The sequence below is a fragment of the Heptranchias perlo genome, chromosome 3 (genome assembly GCF_035084215.1).
Source record: "Heptranchias perlo isolate sHepPer1 chromosome 3, sHepPer1.hap1, whole genome shotgun sequence".
Lineage (NCBI taxonomy): Eukaryota > Metazoa > Chordata > Chondrichthyes > Hexanchiformes > Hexanchidae > Heptranchias > Heptranchias perlo.
Genome location: NC_090327.1, coordinates 113,916,419 through 113,929,210, shown reverse-complemented (window position 1 = coordinate 113,929,210; position 12,792 = coordinate 113,916,419). Strand labels below are relative to the sequence as shown.

General features: G+C 44.7%; 1 protein-coding gene across 1 annotated transcript in view; it reads left to right on the top strand.

Annotated features, from left to right (window-relative positions):
• The window catches only part of zfpm2a (zinc finger protein, FOG family member 2a), a 505,220-nt gene that overhangs the window by 314,090 nt on the left and 178,338 nt on the right, over nucleotides 1-12,792 (top strand). The window contains exon 5 of the mRNA XM_067981518.1: nucleotides 4,357-4,468. Coding sequence (XP_067837619.1) covers nucleotides 4,357-4,468 — 112 coding nt within the window. The remainder of the gene's footprint in view (nucleotides 1-4,356; nucleotides 4,469-12,792) is intronic.

Below are 12,792 nucleotides of genomic sequence, written 5' to 3'. Positions count from 1 at the left end.
ATTCTGTATCGTTCAGAAAAAAGTAATAAGGTTGTAATTAATTGAGCAGAGAGGAGGTAATGTTCACTTCTGAATGAGGCAATAATTCTGTTGGGCTGAGAGTTGAGTGTTACTGTAGCACAAGGCATGAAAAATTTGACTTAAAAACAGCATGACAGGAATTCAGGCAGTCTATTTTGATTTCTCTGAAGAATTTTTACCACAGCAAAAATATTAAAAGGATGTCATCACCATCCCTGAAATGTTACTTTGAAAATCTTCCTTCCCGCATTTATCAGTAAATGTGCACTGCAATGACAATTGTCATATTGCAATGAGGAATCTGGTCTGGCAAAGCTACATACTGATATTGGATGAAAAAAAATAGGAAAAGTTTCCATTCCCTATCATTATCAATTCACCAACATTTAAAAAAAAATAAAATTGTAGAATATAATTTCTTCCTAATTATATGCTGAGAACTAATTTTGTAGTGCTGAACTCTGGCGAATTTACCGTTTGGAAGCTGCACAGGCATTGAGAAGCACTTTTAATCTTTATGTTTTCAAAATGAAAAAGACAGGGGTTACTTCAGAGTGGGGGAAGTAATGAGTGTGTATCTCATGCTTCAGTGCTGGGGCCACTGCTGTTTTATGTACATGATATGTACTCAGAAACTCAATGCAAGGTGTTCACATTTGTAGATAATACCAAACTAGGAAGGGCAGTGGACCCAGAGGAGCCATTTCAGAAATTACAGAATGAGTGGGCAGAATAGCAGATGAAATTGAATGCAGACAAGTGATACATGTAGAAAAATCGACAATACATGTACTTCTGTTGAAGTAGCTAAGTGTGAAGCTGAAAGAGACCTTGGAGGCCTAGTAGACTTAATGCCGAGCCAATGTAGAGCAACAATCAACAAAGCTAATAGGATATTTAACTACATAGGATGGGTGAAACTAGAACTAGGGGGCATAATCTTAGAATAAGGGGCTGCTCTTTCAAAACTGAGATGAAGAGAAACTTCTTCACTCAGAGGGTAGTAGGTCTGTGGAATTTGCTGCCCCAGGAAGCTGTGGAAGCTACATCATTAAATAAATTTAAAACAAAAATAGACAGTTTCCTAGAAATAAAGGGAATTAGGGGTTACGGGGAGCGGGCAGGAAATTGGACATGAATTTAGATTTGAGGTTAGGATCAGATCAGCCATGATCTTATTGAATGGTGGAGCAGGCTCGAGGGGCCGATTGGCCTACTCCTGCTCCTATTTCTTATGTTCTTATGTTCTTACATAGCTAAAAGAGTAGAATACAAGTCAAAGGAGGTAATGATCAAACTGTACAGTGCTGTGGTCAGACTGTGCCTTGAATACTACGTCCAGTTCTGGTTGCCAAGAAAGAAGTGAGACATTCAAGCACTGGAGGTAGTGCAGAGAAGAGCCAGTAGCTGATCTATGGTGTCAGGGATCAGAGTTATGAAAACAGACTGGAGAAACTTAGGCTTTTCAGTGTGGAAAGGAAGCGTCTGAGAGGTGACCTTATGGAGGTATACAGGATTAAGGGTGTAGAAAAGTTAACTTGCAATATTACTTTAAACTGTGAGAATAAAACTAGGGGATACGGGTTCAAACAGTACAGTAAGAGGTAATTTTAGGACTGATATTAGAAAATTCTTCTTCACAGAGAGTGAACAAAATGTGGAACAAACTTCCAGATAAAGTAGTGGAGGCAAAAACCCTGGAATCATTTAAGAAACAACTGAATGCCACAGTGAGAGGGGGAACAATAGGATCCTTCTAGATGGATGAACTATGATGGGATGAATGGCCTTTATCATCTATTATTATCTTGTGATCTTGAGACACTGGACAGGGACAGGTATCAATAAATTGTCTATGCCATTGCTTACAGTTAGCCAGATACAGTGTTATATAATGTGGACCACCAAGCCTTCCATTTCCACTATCTCTTCCATTCCCAGCAAAGCCAGAGATCCCCATGAACAGGTTTTCTCTCTCTCTGCCTCCCAAAACCTCTGCTCAACAGAGTCTCTCTCTCCCATCTCTTTAAGAAGCTCTTACTTCCTTCCCTTAACAGGTTCTCCTCTATCCCCCCACAACAGGGTAGTGAGAGTTGACTTGTTGCACTTCATCTTTTAGCCCCATTTGCTGCACAAGCTGATCATGTTTTTGCTGCTGTTGGCGATGATTCTCAGATCTTTGAGATGCTTCTGTTTTGTTAAATTTCACCTGCCCTTGTTGCTTTGCTAACTGTTGGACCAGTTATTGATAGCTTTCCAGGGTCAGCCCTGTGCTCTCCATGAAGGTTCCATTGGGGTGCTAGGGCTGGTCTCAATACTCTGCAGCTCCACCGACATTAAGGAGAAGTCTGATATACTGACCTCGTCACAGTGTTAACAGCTAGAGGAGCCCTGACCAATAAATTCATGATGCCGCTGGCAGTCAGCAGCCCATCTTCTTCATTGGGTAATGTGACCAACAATTTAGTCACTCCTTCCTCCAAAGCTACTTGCACATATTTGTGTTAGTGGATTGTGAACTGTTGGAAAGCACATTGGCACAGCTGGTATGGGGCACTGCCCCTGCTGGCCAGGAGTCTTTAAGCAATTGGTCCTATGCTGCTACCTGGTAGCAGCCCCTTTTATGTCAGGCTGTTCATCGAGCACTTTGGATTCTGTGTTTTCAGGTAGCAGCATTGTGTATGGTGAACTATAGTTTCCCTATCAAAACATTTTTATCATGGTAGAGTAGGCACAGAGACTAAGATGAATCTGTTCCCACCGAAAAAGCCATTCTATCGACAACATAGTCACCAACATAACAAGGTGCAAATTAGGAGTATGGAGATCACTGAGGCTTGAAAATAATGTACAAAGATGAAGTTTGGATCCATAATTGTTCACTGAAAATGTTGTGTAGGAAAGTGTCAACAATCCTGACTTCTGGTTGTGCCAGTGCTTTTATAGGAAGAATACATATGAAGAAAGAAGCCTATTCCTTTATGCATAAGTTGGAGCCCCAGCTGTGTGGTGGTTCCTGGGAATTGTAGTCGTATTGGATGACATGCATCTAAGCTGGTGTGGAGTCAGCCCTTGTTCCAGTGTGGAAGGCATCTGACTGTGGACTCTCAGCTGGCTGGATAGGAACCACAGAGTATGGGGGTGGGAGAAAGGTAGACCTGGAGTTCAGGATGTTCAGATGCTTATTGTAGCCAAATTGGGGATTAGTTCTTTGTAATTTTTTATGTGTGGCATTATACATTTTATTTTTAGGGGTATATAATACAGCTGGTGAGGGAACCATCATGCAGTTGTGTCTCCGAATTTTTTTTGATGGAATGTAATTGTGTAGATTTTTTTGGTGAAATATGATTGAGAAGAACATTGAACTTGGGGAGAAAGGTTTAGCATAATATAATTGGCAAATAACAAAAGAAGAAGACAACCAATTAAAGTGGAGAAGAATGTAGAGACTTAAACACTTTATGAATGAGAATAAAGAAAACAAACTCAATGGCTAGAAAGTAGGTGACCCCCATGGAAAACTTAAGATATTTCATATAAGCATCATTATATGCAGTACTAAATGTGAGCAACACTGTAGGCAATATTACATATATTTGCATCTCTACATGCAGTACTAAATATATTAGCAACAATGTAGGCAGTATTAAATATATTAGCAGCACTATATGTAGCACTAAGTATATATAGCAACATTGCATATTGTATAGTACGTTTTTCCTGTTTTTAGCTCTATGATTAATGAAAATGGCTACTTTAATGACAGTGTAGTCCTTAACCACCCCTATCTCCCATCTTGTGTGCCATCTTAAAACATAATTTACAATTTATGTATTCATCTGGCAGCCCTTTCACAGCATCGTATTGAATAAATAGAAAAGTGGCACGTAGGAGAGCGTTTTGCATTAGCCCTGGGTTTCTATAGAATCAGGGTAACTGCTTCCTTAAACCATTTCTGTCCATTTCATCCAACAGTGAGACGGCAGCGATTTTGCAGGAAGACAAAGTTCCTGAAGTTCACCAGCAGGCTCCACAGATTTTGTTGCCAAAGTCAAATGCGTTCTCGGTTTAAATCCAAGCCATTAGAGATTTACTAATCTGGAGGATCTGATCCATTATCATTTGGAGAATCCTGATTTAATAATAATTCTGTCAATCAGAAAAGAGACTGCACTCAGTATGCCTTTCTCTGTCCTCTGTAAGAACTCAACAAGGGATTTTGGTTTTGGCTTATGTGTTTGGGGGTTAAGGTTCTGTGAAAATTAGTATTATTCATCAAGTTCTTAATCACGGAAAACAAACGGCATCTGTTTATTATCTCCCTTTGTACAGAAGACAAAAACCGCTGTCCCTATAGTGGTGCATGCTGGTCCCAAGTGGCTGATGGATGTGACTTGGCGAGGAACAGAAGACAACAACAACAACTGTGTTGTGTACAGCAAAGGTAAAAACGCATTCTTATTCTCCTTTGATGTGAAATTATACCTGTGAATTGATATAATGTGTGCATTTGTGGAATGGAGTTGCTTTGTGCCTGAAATTTGTTGTGATTTTTTTTTACTTTAGCAGTTATTTTGCTTTTATCCAAAATATTATGACTACAACTACAATTTACCAGAATGGGTGATTATAATGATGAGAGGCTTGAGAGGGTTATTATAACTAGCATTCACTGCAGACAAAACAGATGTTACTGCCAATATATCACAACCTGAATTCAAGAGGCATAGATCATTCTAGGTCCGTTCCTCCCCTATCGAAAAGAAACACTGATTCCTCAATGCATGTATCGAGATAAAGATTCTATTGTAGTGCAGGACTTGCTGGTTCTATAATAGAATCATTATCTCAATCCCCGAGTCTGTATATGCAGCACTTTTTCCCGGGCTGGGGGTGGGGTGGGGTGCAGAAGACTCCTCATGTTCCATGTTCGATTTAAAAATCACTGTGAATAAAAATATTTCCAGTGACTGGAACTAGAAGAACTGAGAGAAATTATTCATTATCTGATTAAATGACACCAATGAAGTGTACATATAAATAACAATCTAAGTAGTTAACAGATAATGCACTGTCAGATCAGTGAAGAGCCTATCACTGATGACCTGATGTGGAAGCAGCAAGATAAAAACTAGCAAACAAAGTTTGTGCTCCTGGTGAATAAGGTTTGGTTATGTCGCTGTTGATTACTCATGGTGAGGTTGTTATGGAAGATCCATGATCCCAGTTTTCCAATAATTTTTATTAATGGTGTGGTTTTTCAGCGATATAACGATTGTTTGAATTAACATTTTGGGTAAGGTAGGATCACAGGCATGTAGAGTGGGGCATAATCTTCATTCTTCCTGGGGGAAGAATTACATTGGCTCCTACCTGCACTAAAATCCTACATGTGTTCTTTTAGAATGTATTTACAATGCCATTACACGAGGACCAGAGCAATTCTTCCCACCTATCGGAATATTCAGACTTGTTACCACTTGTTTGTTTCACGGTAGGATGAAGTCCCATACCAAAGGTTACATTTTATCCTAAACAGTTACAAGTATTCATCTGAGGGGATAAATGTGCACACGTAGACCCCTGGTGTGTGTATGCAGAAATGGCTTTTTTGTTTTATCCATAATATGCAGTATTATTGATATCATTTTTAAACTACAAACCATCTATTGCTGCCATTAATGTGAATTTAGCTATTAAATATTAAAGTGTAATTTTACATTATAGAACAAAAATGTACAGAGGATATGTTATGGTCAACAATATTATTTGATGTTGAGACTAATTGGACAGCTCTTTCAAAGAGCCGGCACAGGCACGATGGGCCGAATGACCTTTCTCTGTGCTGTAAGATTCTGAGATTCTATCTGTAAACTGAGTCTGATTGGGTGAAGAAAAAGCTACGCAGTCACAAATAGGTGACTGTGAGTACAGATATTTATCGCTACATATTCTATTTATGTCAGATATTTAAAACAAATGTATATTTTCATTCCATTGCAAGTATGCAGATATGATTTTTTTCCCCCAGTTCCCAGACTGCAGATGTGACATTAAAAGTAATGTTTTAGTTATATTACCAAGAGCTCAATTTTAACATTGAAAAATGGGTGGGTTTGGGGCGGGGGGGGCATTGAAAATTGCCACCATTTTAGACCACCCCTCCAGCCTGCTCATTTTCAGTTTCCACCGGGGTGGGAAGAGGGGTGGGCGACTAACCTGCTCCCAGGAGGCAGATCAGGCCTTAAAACCTTTCAAAGAGGCTTCGGGCCTCCATTTTTCTGAACTTCCCAATTTCAACCCCGGGGGGCCGAGATTTCCAGGCCTTCTGTTTTACACCTCGTGAAAGGAGCCGAGAAGGTCCGAGACTAACAGGTAGGTGCCTAGAAAGGCACAGCTTGTGGGCCCGGAGGAACAGGGGTGCTTCCCCCCGGACCAACAAGCCTACCTGCACCAACCCCCCAACGATCACGGACACCCGACCCCCGATCGCGGACAACCCCCACCCCCGATCGCTGACCCCCCGATCGAGGATCCCCGGCCCCAATCGTCCCCCTAACTCCAATCCCCGAACCGATCCTCACCCCCGACCCCGATCCTCCCCCCCACTCCTCACCCCCGATCTTTCCCCCCCACTCCCATCCTCCAACCCCGACCCCCAATCCTCCCCCCTGCTCCAATCCTCTGACTCCCGATCCTCCCCCTCAACGATCGCGGACCCCCACGATGACCCCCGATCCCGACACCGCTCCGTGACTGACCCCCGATCCCAATTCCCATGATTCACGACCACAGCCTGTGCCGGCCCATGCCAACTTATGCCCACCCATGCCCCTGTGCCCACCCATGCCCCCCCCCAACCCATACAAATAAAGACTTGCCTGAAGACGTCCTCTCCCTGACTGGTCTCTCCTCCAACTGAGAACAGCCTGTCAACCAACCGGTCAGTTGGACAGGAAACCAACAAAAAAACAGACGCCCTTACATCAAAATCGTAAGCACGTCCCGGAAACCCTTACTCAATTTGACCCCCCGCCCCTTTCCTGGCTCGGTTTTAAAATTGAGCCCCATATGTTACTGTTTCCCTTTGTGATTTTTTGAATATTTCCTAATTATTAGAATATGTCGTAAGATCAGTGTCATTGCAAACCATTTGTAACATGAAATAAATAACTAGCTTTAGGGATAACTATTGAAGAGGGTATTATTTTCCAATAACCAAATTTACTTGAATTTGATGAGAGGTACCCATATACCCAGCCGTCCTGTGAATGGTTGACATTCCAGTTAAATACCGTAACAAATACTCTTGGTATTGAAACTGGCAGCTTGTCAATACAACAATGGTACACATTGAGGCCCTGCCACTAGGTGTGTACTAAAGACATCTAAGGGCCGATTTTCAGCCTGCCTGTCTGACAGAAACGGGGTAAGCGGGTGGTTAAAATAGCGGTCATGTATTACTGCTGTAATTCGGACACGCTCCCGCTCGTTGTCATTTTAACTGCGCACTTCCTGGAGGTGGGCGAGATGCCTGCCACAGGTAGGGGGCCTCAAGCATATATTTAAATTATGGGGAGTGGTAGGGCATCAGCATTAACTGGGGGAAAAGAGTCTGCATTAAATGAGGGGGAGGAGAAGAGTGTCTGTATTAACTGAGGGGGAGGAGAAGAGTGTCTGTATTAACTGAGGGGGAGGGGAAGAGTGTCTGTATTAACTGAGGGGGAGGTGAAGAGTGTCTATTAATTGAGGAGGAGGGGAAGAATATCTGTATTAACTGAGGGGGAGGGGAAGAGTGTCTGTATTAACTGAGGGGGAGGGGAAGAGTGTCTGCATTAACTGAGGGGGAGGGGAAGAGTGTCTGTATTAACTGAGGGGGAGGGGAAGAGTGTCTGTATTAACTGAGGGGGAGGGGAAGAGTGTCTGTATTAACTGAGGGGGAGGGGAAGAGTGTCTGTATTAACTGAGGGGGAGGGGAAGAGTGTCTGTATCAGCTGAGGGGGAGGGGAAGAGTGTCTATATTAACTGAGGGGGAGGGGAAGAGTGTCTGTATCAGCTGAGGAGGAGGGGAAGAGTGTCTGTATTAACCGAGGGGGAGGGGAAGAGTGTCTGTATTAACCGTGGGGGAGGGGAAGAGTGTCTGCATTAACCGAGGGGGAGGGGAAGAGTGTCTGTATTAACCGAGGGGGAGGGGAAGAGTGTCTGTATTAACTGAGGAGGAGGGGAAGAGTGTCTGTATTAACCGAGGGGGAGGGGAAGAGTGTCTGTATTAACTGAGGAGGAGGGGAAGAGTGTCTGTATTAACTGAGGGGGAGGGGAAGAGTGTCTGTATTAACTGAGGGGGAGGGGAAGAGTGCCTGTATTACCCGAGGGGGAGGGGAAGAGTGTCTGTATTAACTGAGGGGGAGGGGAAGAGTGTCTGTATTAACTGAGGAGGAGGGGAAGAGTGTCTATTAATTGAGGAGGAGGGGAAGAGTGTCTGTATTAACTGAGGGGGAGGGGAAGAGTGTCTGTATCAGCTGAGGAGGAGGGGAAGAGTGTCTGTATTAACCGAGGGGGAGGGGAAGAGTGTCTGCATTAACCGAGGGGGAGGGGAAGAGTGTCTGCATTAACCGAGGGGGAGGGGAAGAGTGTCTGTATTAACCGAGGGGGAGGGGAAGAGTGTCTGCATTAACCGAGGGGGAGGGGAAGAGTGTCTGTATTAACCGAGGGGGAGGGGAAGAGTGTCTGTATTAACTGAGGAGGAGGGGAAGAGTGTCTGTATTAACTGAGGGGGAGGAGAAGAGTGTCTGTATTAACTGAGGGGGAGGGGAAGAGTGCCTGTATTACCTGAGGGGGAGGGGAAGAGTGTCTGTATTAACTGAGGGGGAGGGGAAGAGTGTCTATTAATTGAGGAGGAGGGGAAGAGTGTCTGTATTAACTGAGGAGGAGGGGAAGAGTGTCTATTAATTGAGGGGGAGGGGAAGAGTGTCTGTATTACCAGAGGGGGAGGGGAAGAGTGTCTGCATTAACTGAGGGGGAGGGGAAGAGTGTCTGTATTAAAAAGAAAGATTTGCATTTATATAGCACCCACCCTTCGCGGCCTCAGGACATCCCAAAGCGCTTTACAGCCAATTAAGTAGTCACTATTGTAATGTAGGAAATGCAGCAATCATTTTATACACAGCAAGGTCCCACACATAGCAACCTGATAATCTGTTTTTTTAGTGATGTTGGTTGAGGGATAAATATTGGCCAGGACACTGCGGAAAGCTCCACTGCTCTTCTTTAAACAGTGCCATGCGATCTTTTACATCTACCAGAGAGGGCAGACAGGGCCTCGGTTTAAAATCTCATCCGAAAGACGGCCCCTCTGACAGTGCAGCTGTCCCTTAGTACTGGCACTGGAGTGTCTGCTTGGATTTTGTGCTCAAGTCTCTGGAATGGGACTTACGAACATACGAATTAAAAGCAGGAGTAGGCCATTCGGCCCCTCGAGCCTGCTCTGCCATTTGATAAGATCATGGCTAATCTGATTGTGACCTCAACCCTACTTTCCCGTCTACCTACTATAACCTTTGACTCCCTTGTTAATCAGGAATCTATCTGACTCAGCCTTAAAAATATTCAATAACCCTGCTTCTACCGCTCTCTGGGGAAGGGAGTTCCACAGACTCATGACCCTCTGAGAGAAAACATTTCTCCTCATCTCCGTCTTAAATGGGAGACCCCTTATTTTTAAACTGTGTCCCCTAGTTCTAGTCTCTCCCACAAGGGGAAACATGCTCTCAGCATCTACCCCTTCAAGTCCCCTCAGGATCTTATACGTTTCAATAAGATCACATCTCGTTCTTCTAAACTCCAGTGTATACAGGCCCAACTTGTCCAAACTTTCCTCATAAGATAACCCCCTCATCCCAGGAATCAATCGAGTGAACCTTCTCTGAACCGCCTCTAAAGCAGCTATGTCCTTTCTTAAATAAGGAGACCAAAACTGCACACAGTATTCTAGATGTGGTCTCACCAATGCCCTGTACAACTGTAGCAAAACATCTCTACTTTTATATTCCATTCCTCTTGCAATAAATGACAACATTCCATTTGCCTTCCTAATCACTTGCTGTACCTGCATACTAACTTTTTGTGATTCATGTACTAGGACACCCAAATCCCTCTGTACCTCAGAGTTCTGCAATCTCTCTCCATTTAAATAATTTACTGCTTTTCTATTCCTCCAGCCAAAGTGGACAAGTTCACATTTTCCCACGTTATACTCCATCTGCCAAATTTTTGCCCACAACCTTCTGAGTCAGAGGCAAGAGTGCTACCAACTGAGCCACGGCTGACACAGTTAACTGAGGGGAGGAATAGAGTGTCAGCATTAACTGAGGGGGGTGGGTGGCCCATCGCTCACCACCTGGTGATAGACGAGGAGGAGGAGACTTACCCACTGGAAGATCCGTAAAATCATGCAAATGGTTAATGGTGTCAGCACTACAGCCTGGTTTGAAGGACAGCTGCATGGCCGGTTTACATGGGCACATACAGGGGCTGTGGGCGAGGCCTGCCTGGCGATGGGGGGAGTGTTTGCAGCGCACAGGGTGGGGCGGGTTTATGCTAGCAAATTGGGCTGAGCTGGAGCATATCTGACCACCGTAGGCATTAAAGTTCCTAAATAATAGCTGTTTGTATTTTGGCTGCGGCAGTAGCCATTTTAGGTAACTACTTGTGGTAGCTTTTCTATTCCAATCAGTTCCTTTTTCCATTTGCGCCCACCCCCCACCCCCCTTCGTAAGTCTGTAGCCTATCTGCGAGGGAACTATCAGGTCATTTTGGGAATGAGGTGCTTGGAAACCACTGCTGGACTTTTTTTTCCCCTCTTTCAATAAATTGTTCCCCCTGTCATTTTTCATTGAAGTGGAGGGTGAAATGATGTTTAGATTCCCACCCTTCAGCTCCCAGTGCCTCAGTGTGTGGCAGGGTTTGCCAAACCTCCCGGAATACAGACGCTGCCTGACTTGCAGAGTGTTTCCAGCATTTTCTGCTTTTGTTTGAGATTCTAAAGAATTGACTACAGATTTCTCGGTGGTGCTTGGGGATTAGAGAGCTCATGTCTCAGGGGTGGTAGGGAACCATTCATAGGGGCACTTGGGAGATTTCCCAATACCCAGTTTGCCCCTGTCAATGAGTAAAAACATTTTTATAGGCTCAATGGGAACAAAAATACCTAACTAGATGGGACCCAGCCTTTATAAGGTAAATGCAATAACATTTGCAAACTGCGGGCAAGTGTCACGTGATCAAGTGTCACATGATCAAACCTCCAGGAATACGTCCAACCAGAGTTGGCAATCCTAGGGTCCTATGCTGCAATTCGGACCCCAATGCCATTTTAACCAAAATCACAGAAGTTCCGCCCCTTGCCTGATCCGCCAATTAAACTTAGTGGGATGGGTGTCTCAGAAGCAGTTTTTAAAGGGGCTCTCACCTGCAGGTAATTGGATCATAGGATTGTTCTACTCTTTGGATTACCAGGAGTGTTTCCAGCTTCCAGGTCACTTCTTTCTCACTTTTTCTGCCTTGTCAACCTCAGTAAGCTATTCTTGCCAGGAGGAGTAGTTGGAGGAAGAGGAGCAGCAGCAGCCGCAGCGACCAGCACCAGCATTAGAAGTCAGCGGGTGAGGTGGGTGGTGGTGCTCGTAGGAGGCCACACTCATTGCACAAGGTATACAGGCCAGGAGTCACTTTCTTCGATCTATCTGAAGAGCAGTGCAACAGGAGGCTGCACTTCCCAGACAGCCTCTTGCAACAGGATCTGCTGCTGTTGGACCAGGGGATCCTGTTCATTCCCCTGCCCTGAAAACTTACACAGAGACCGTCTGCTTAATAGTCCTTATTACACCAATCAGCACTCCCTTAATCCTGCATGAAAGAACATTCAAACTATTCAGACAACATTTCTATCAATGACATTATGACAATGCAAACTCAGAAGCTGCTATTAAACCACAATGCAGACCAAAGTGCCAAGTGTGACAACGGTGATTAATTTAATGGCAAACATAGTAAATGCCTTCCATTCATTTCTCACCCGAGTGATTAACACATGGTGCCTTTCTTATTAGAAGGTTTCCTAACTCTACCACTCCTAAGAGGTGCTCCTCTAGCGGCCTCAGCAAAACTGGTGGAAGGCTGCTGTTCCTCATGTTGGGACCCTTGAGATGCTCGTGGCCGGTGATCTCTGGGTGTTCAAGCCTGTGAGGGCCCGTCTGCAGACTGCTGCACCTCGGCTGCTGCTGGGCAGTCTGGCCCAGCTGACTTGTAGGCAGTATGGTGGGTATTAGTTGAGGGGGAGGTGAAGGAGCGGATTTGCTGATATCCTGAGTGGGCAACAGGTACTGCTCCCATCGCGCCACTGCCACTTCAATGGGGCTGGGCTTATTATTTCCATGGATCTGCGGGAGAGCAGACTGCAGAAGAAGAGTGGCTCCTTGAAAACCACTATGTCCACCAATCTGTCCACGATAGACACCTGTCTCTCCAAGGTAGAGCGCAGAGTTTGCAAGGCAGCCGTTTGAGCTTCCACCAAAGCTGCAAAGGCTGGTGACACTGACTCCTGTCGTGAGGGCCCGGCTGCGGTGCCCATGGAGGTGGCCACACTCCAAGGTAGACGGCAGAGTGCTGATTCCATGTGAGATGGCACCACATGGGCTGGAAGTGGACTCCTCCACTCTTTCAGCCATACTGCTGAAACTCCCTGGCAAGCCTTTCAATATTGTATGATGGTTT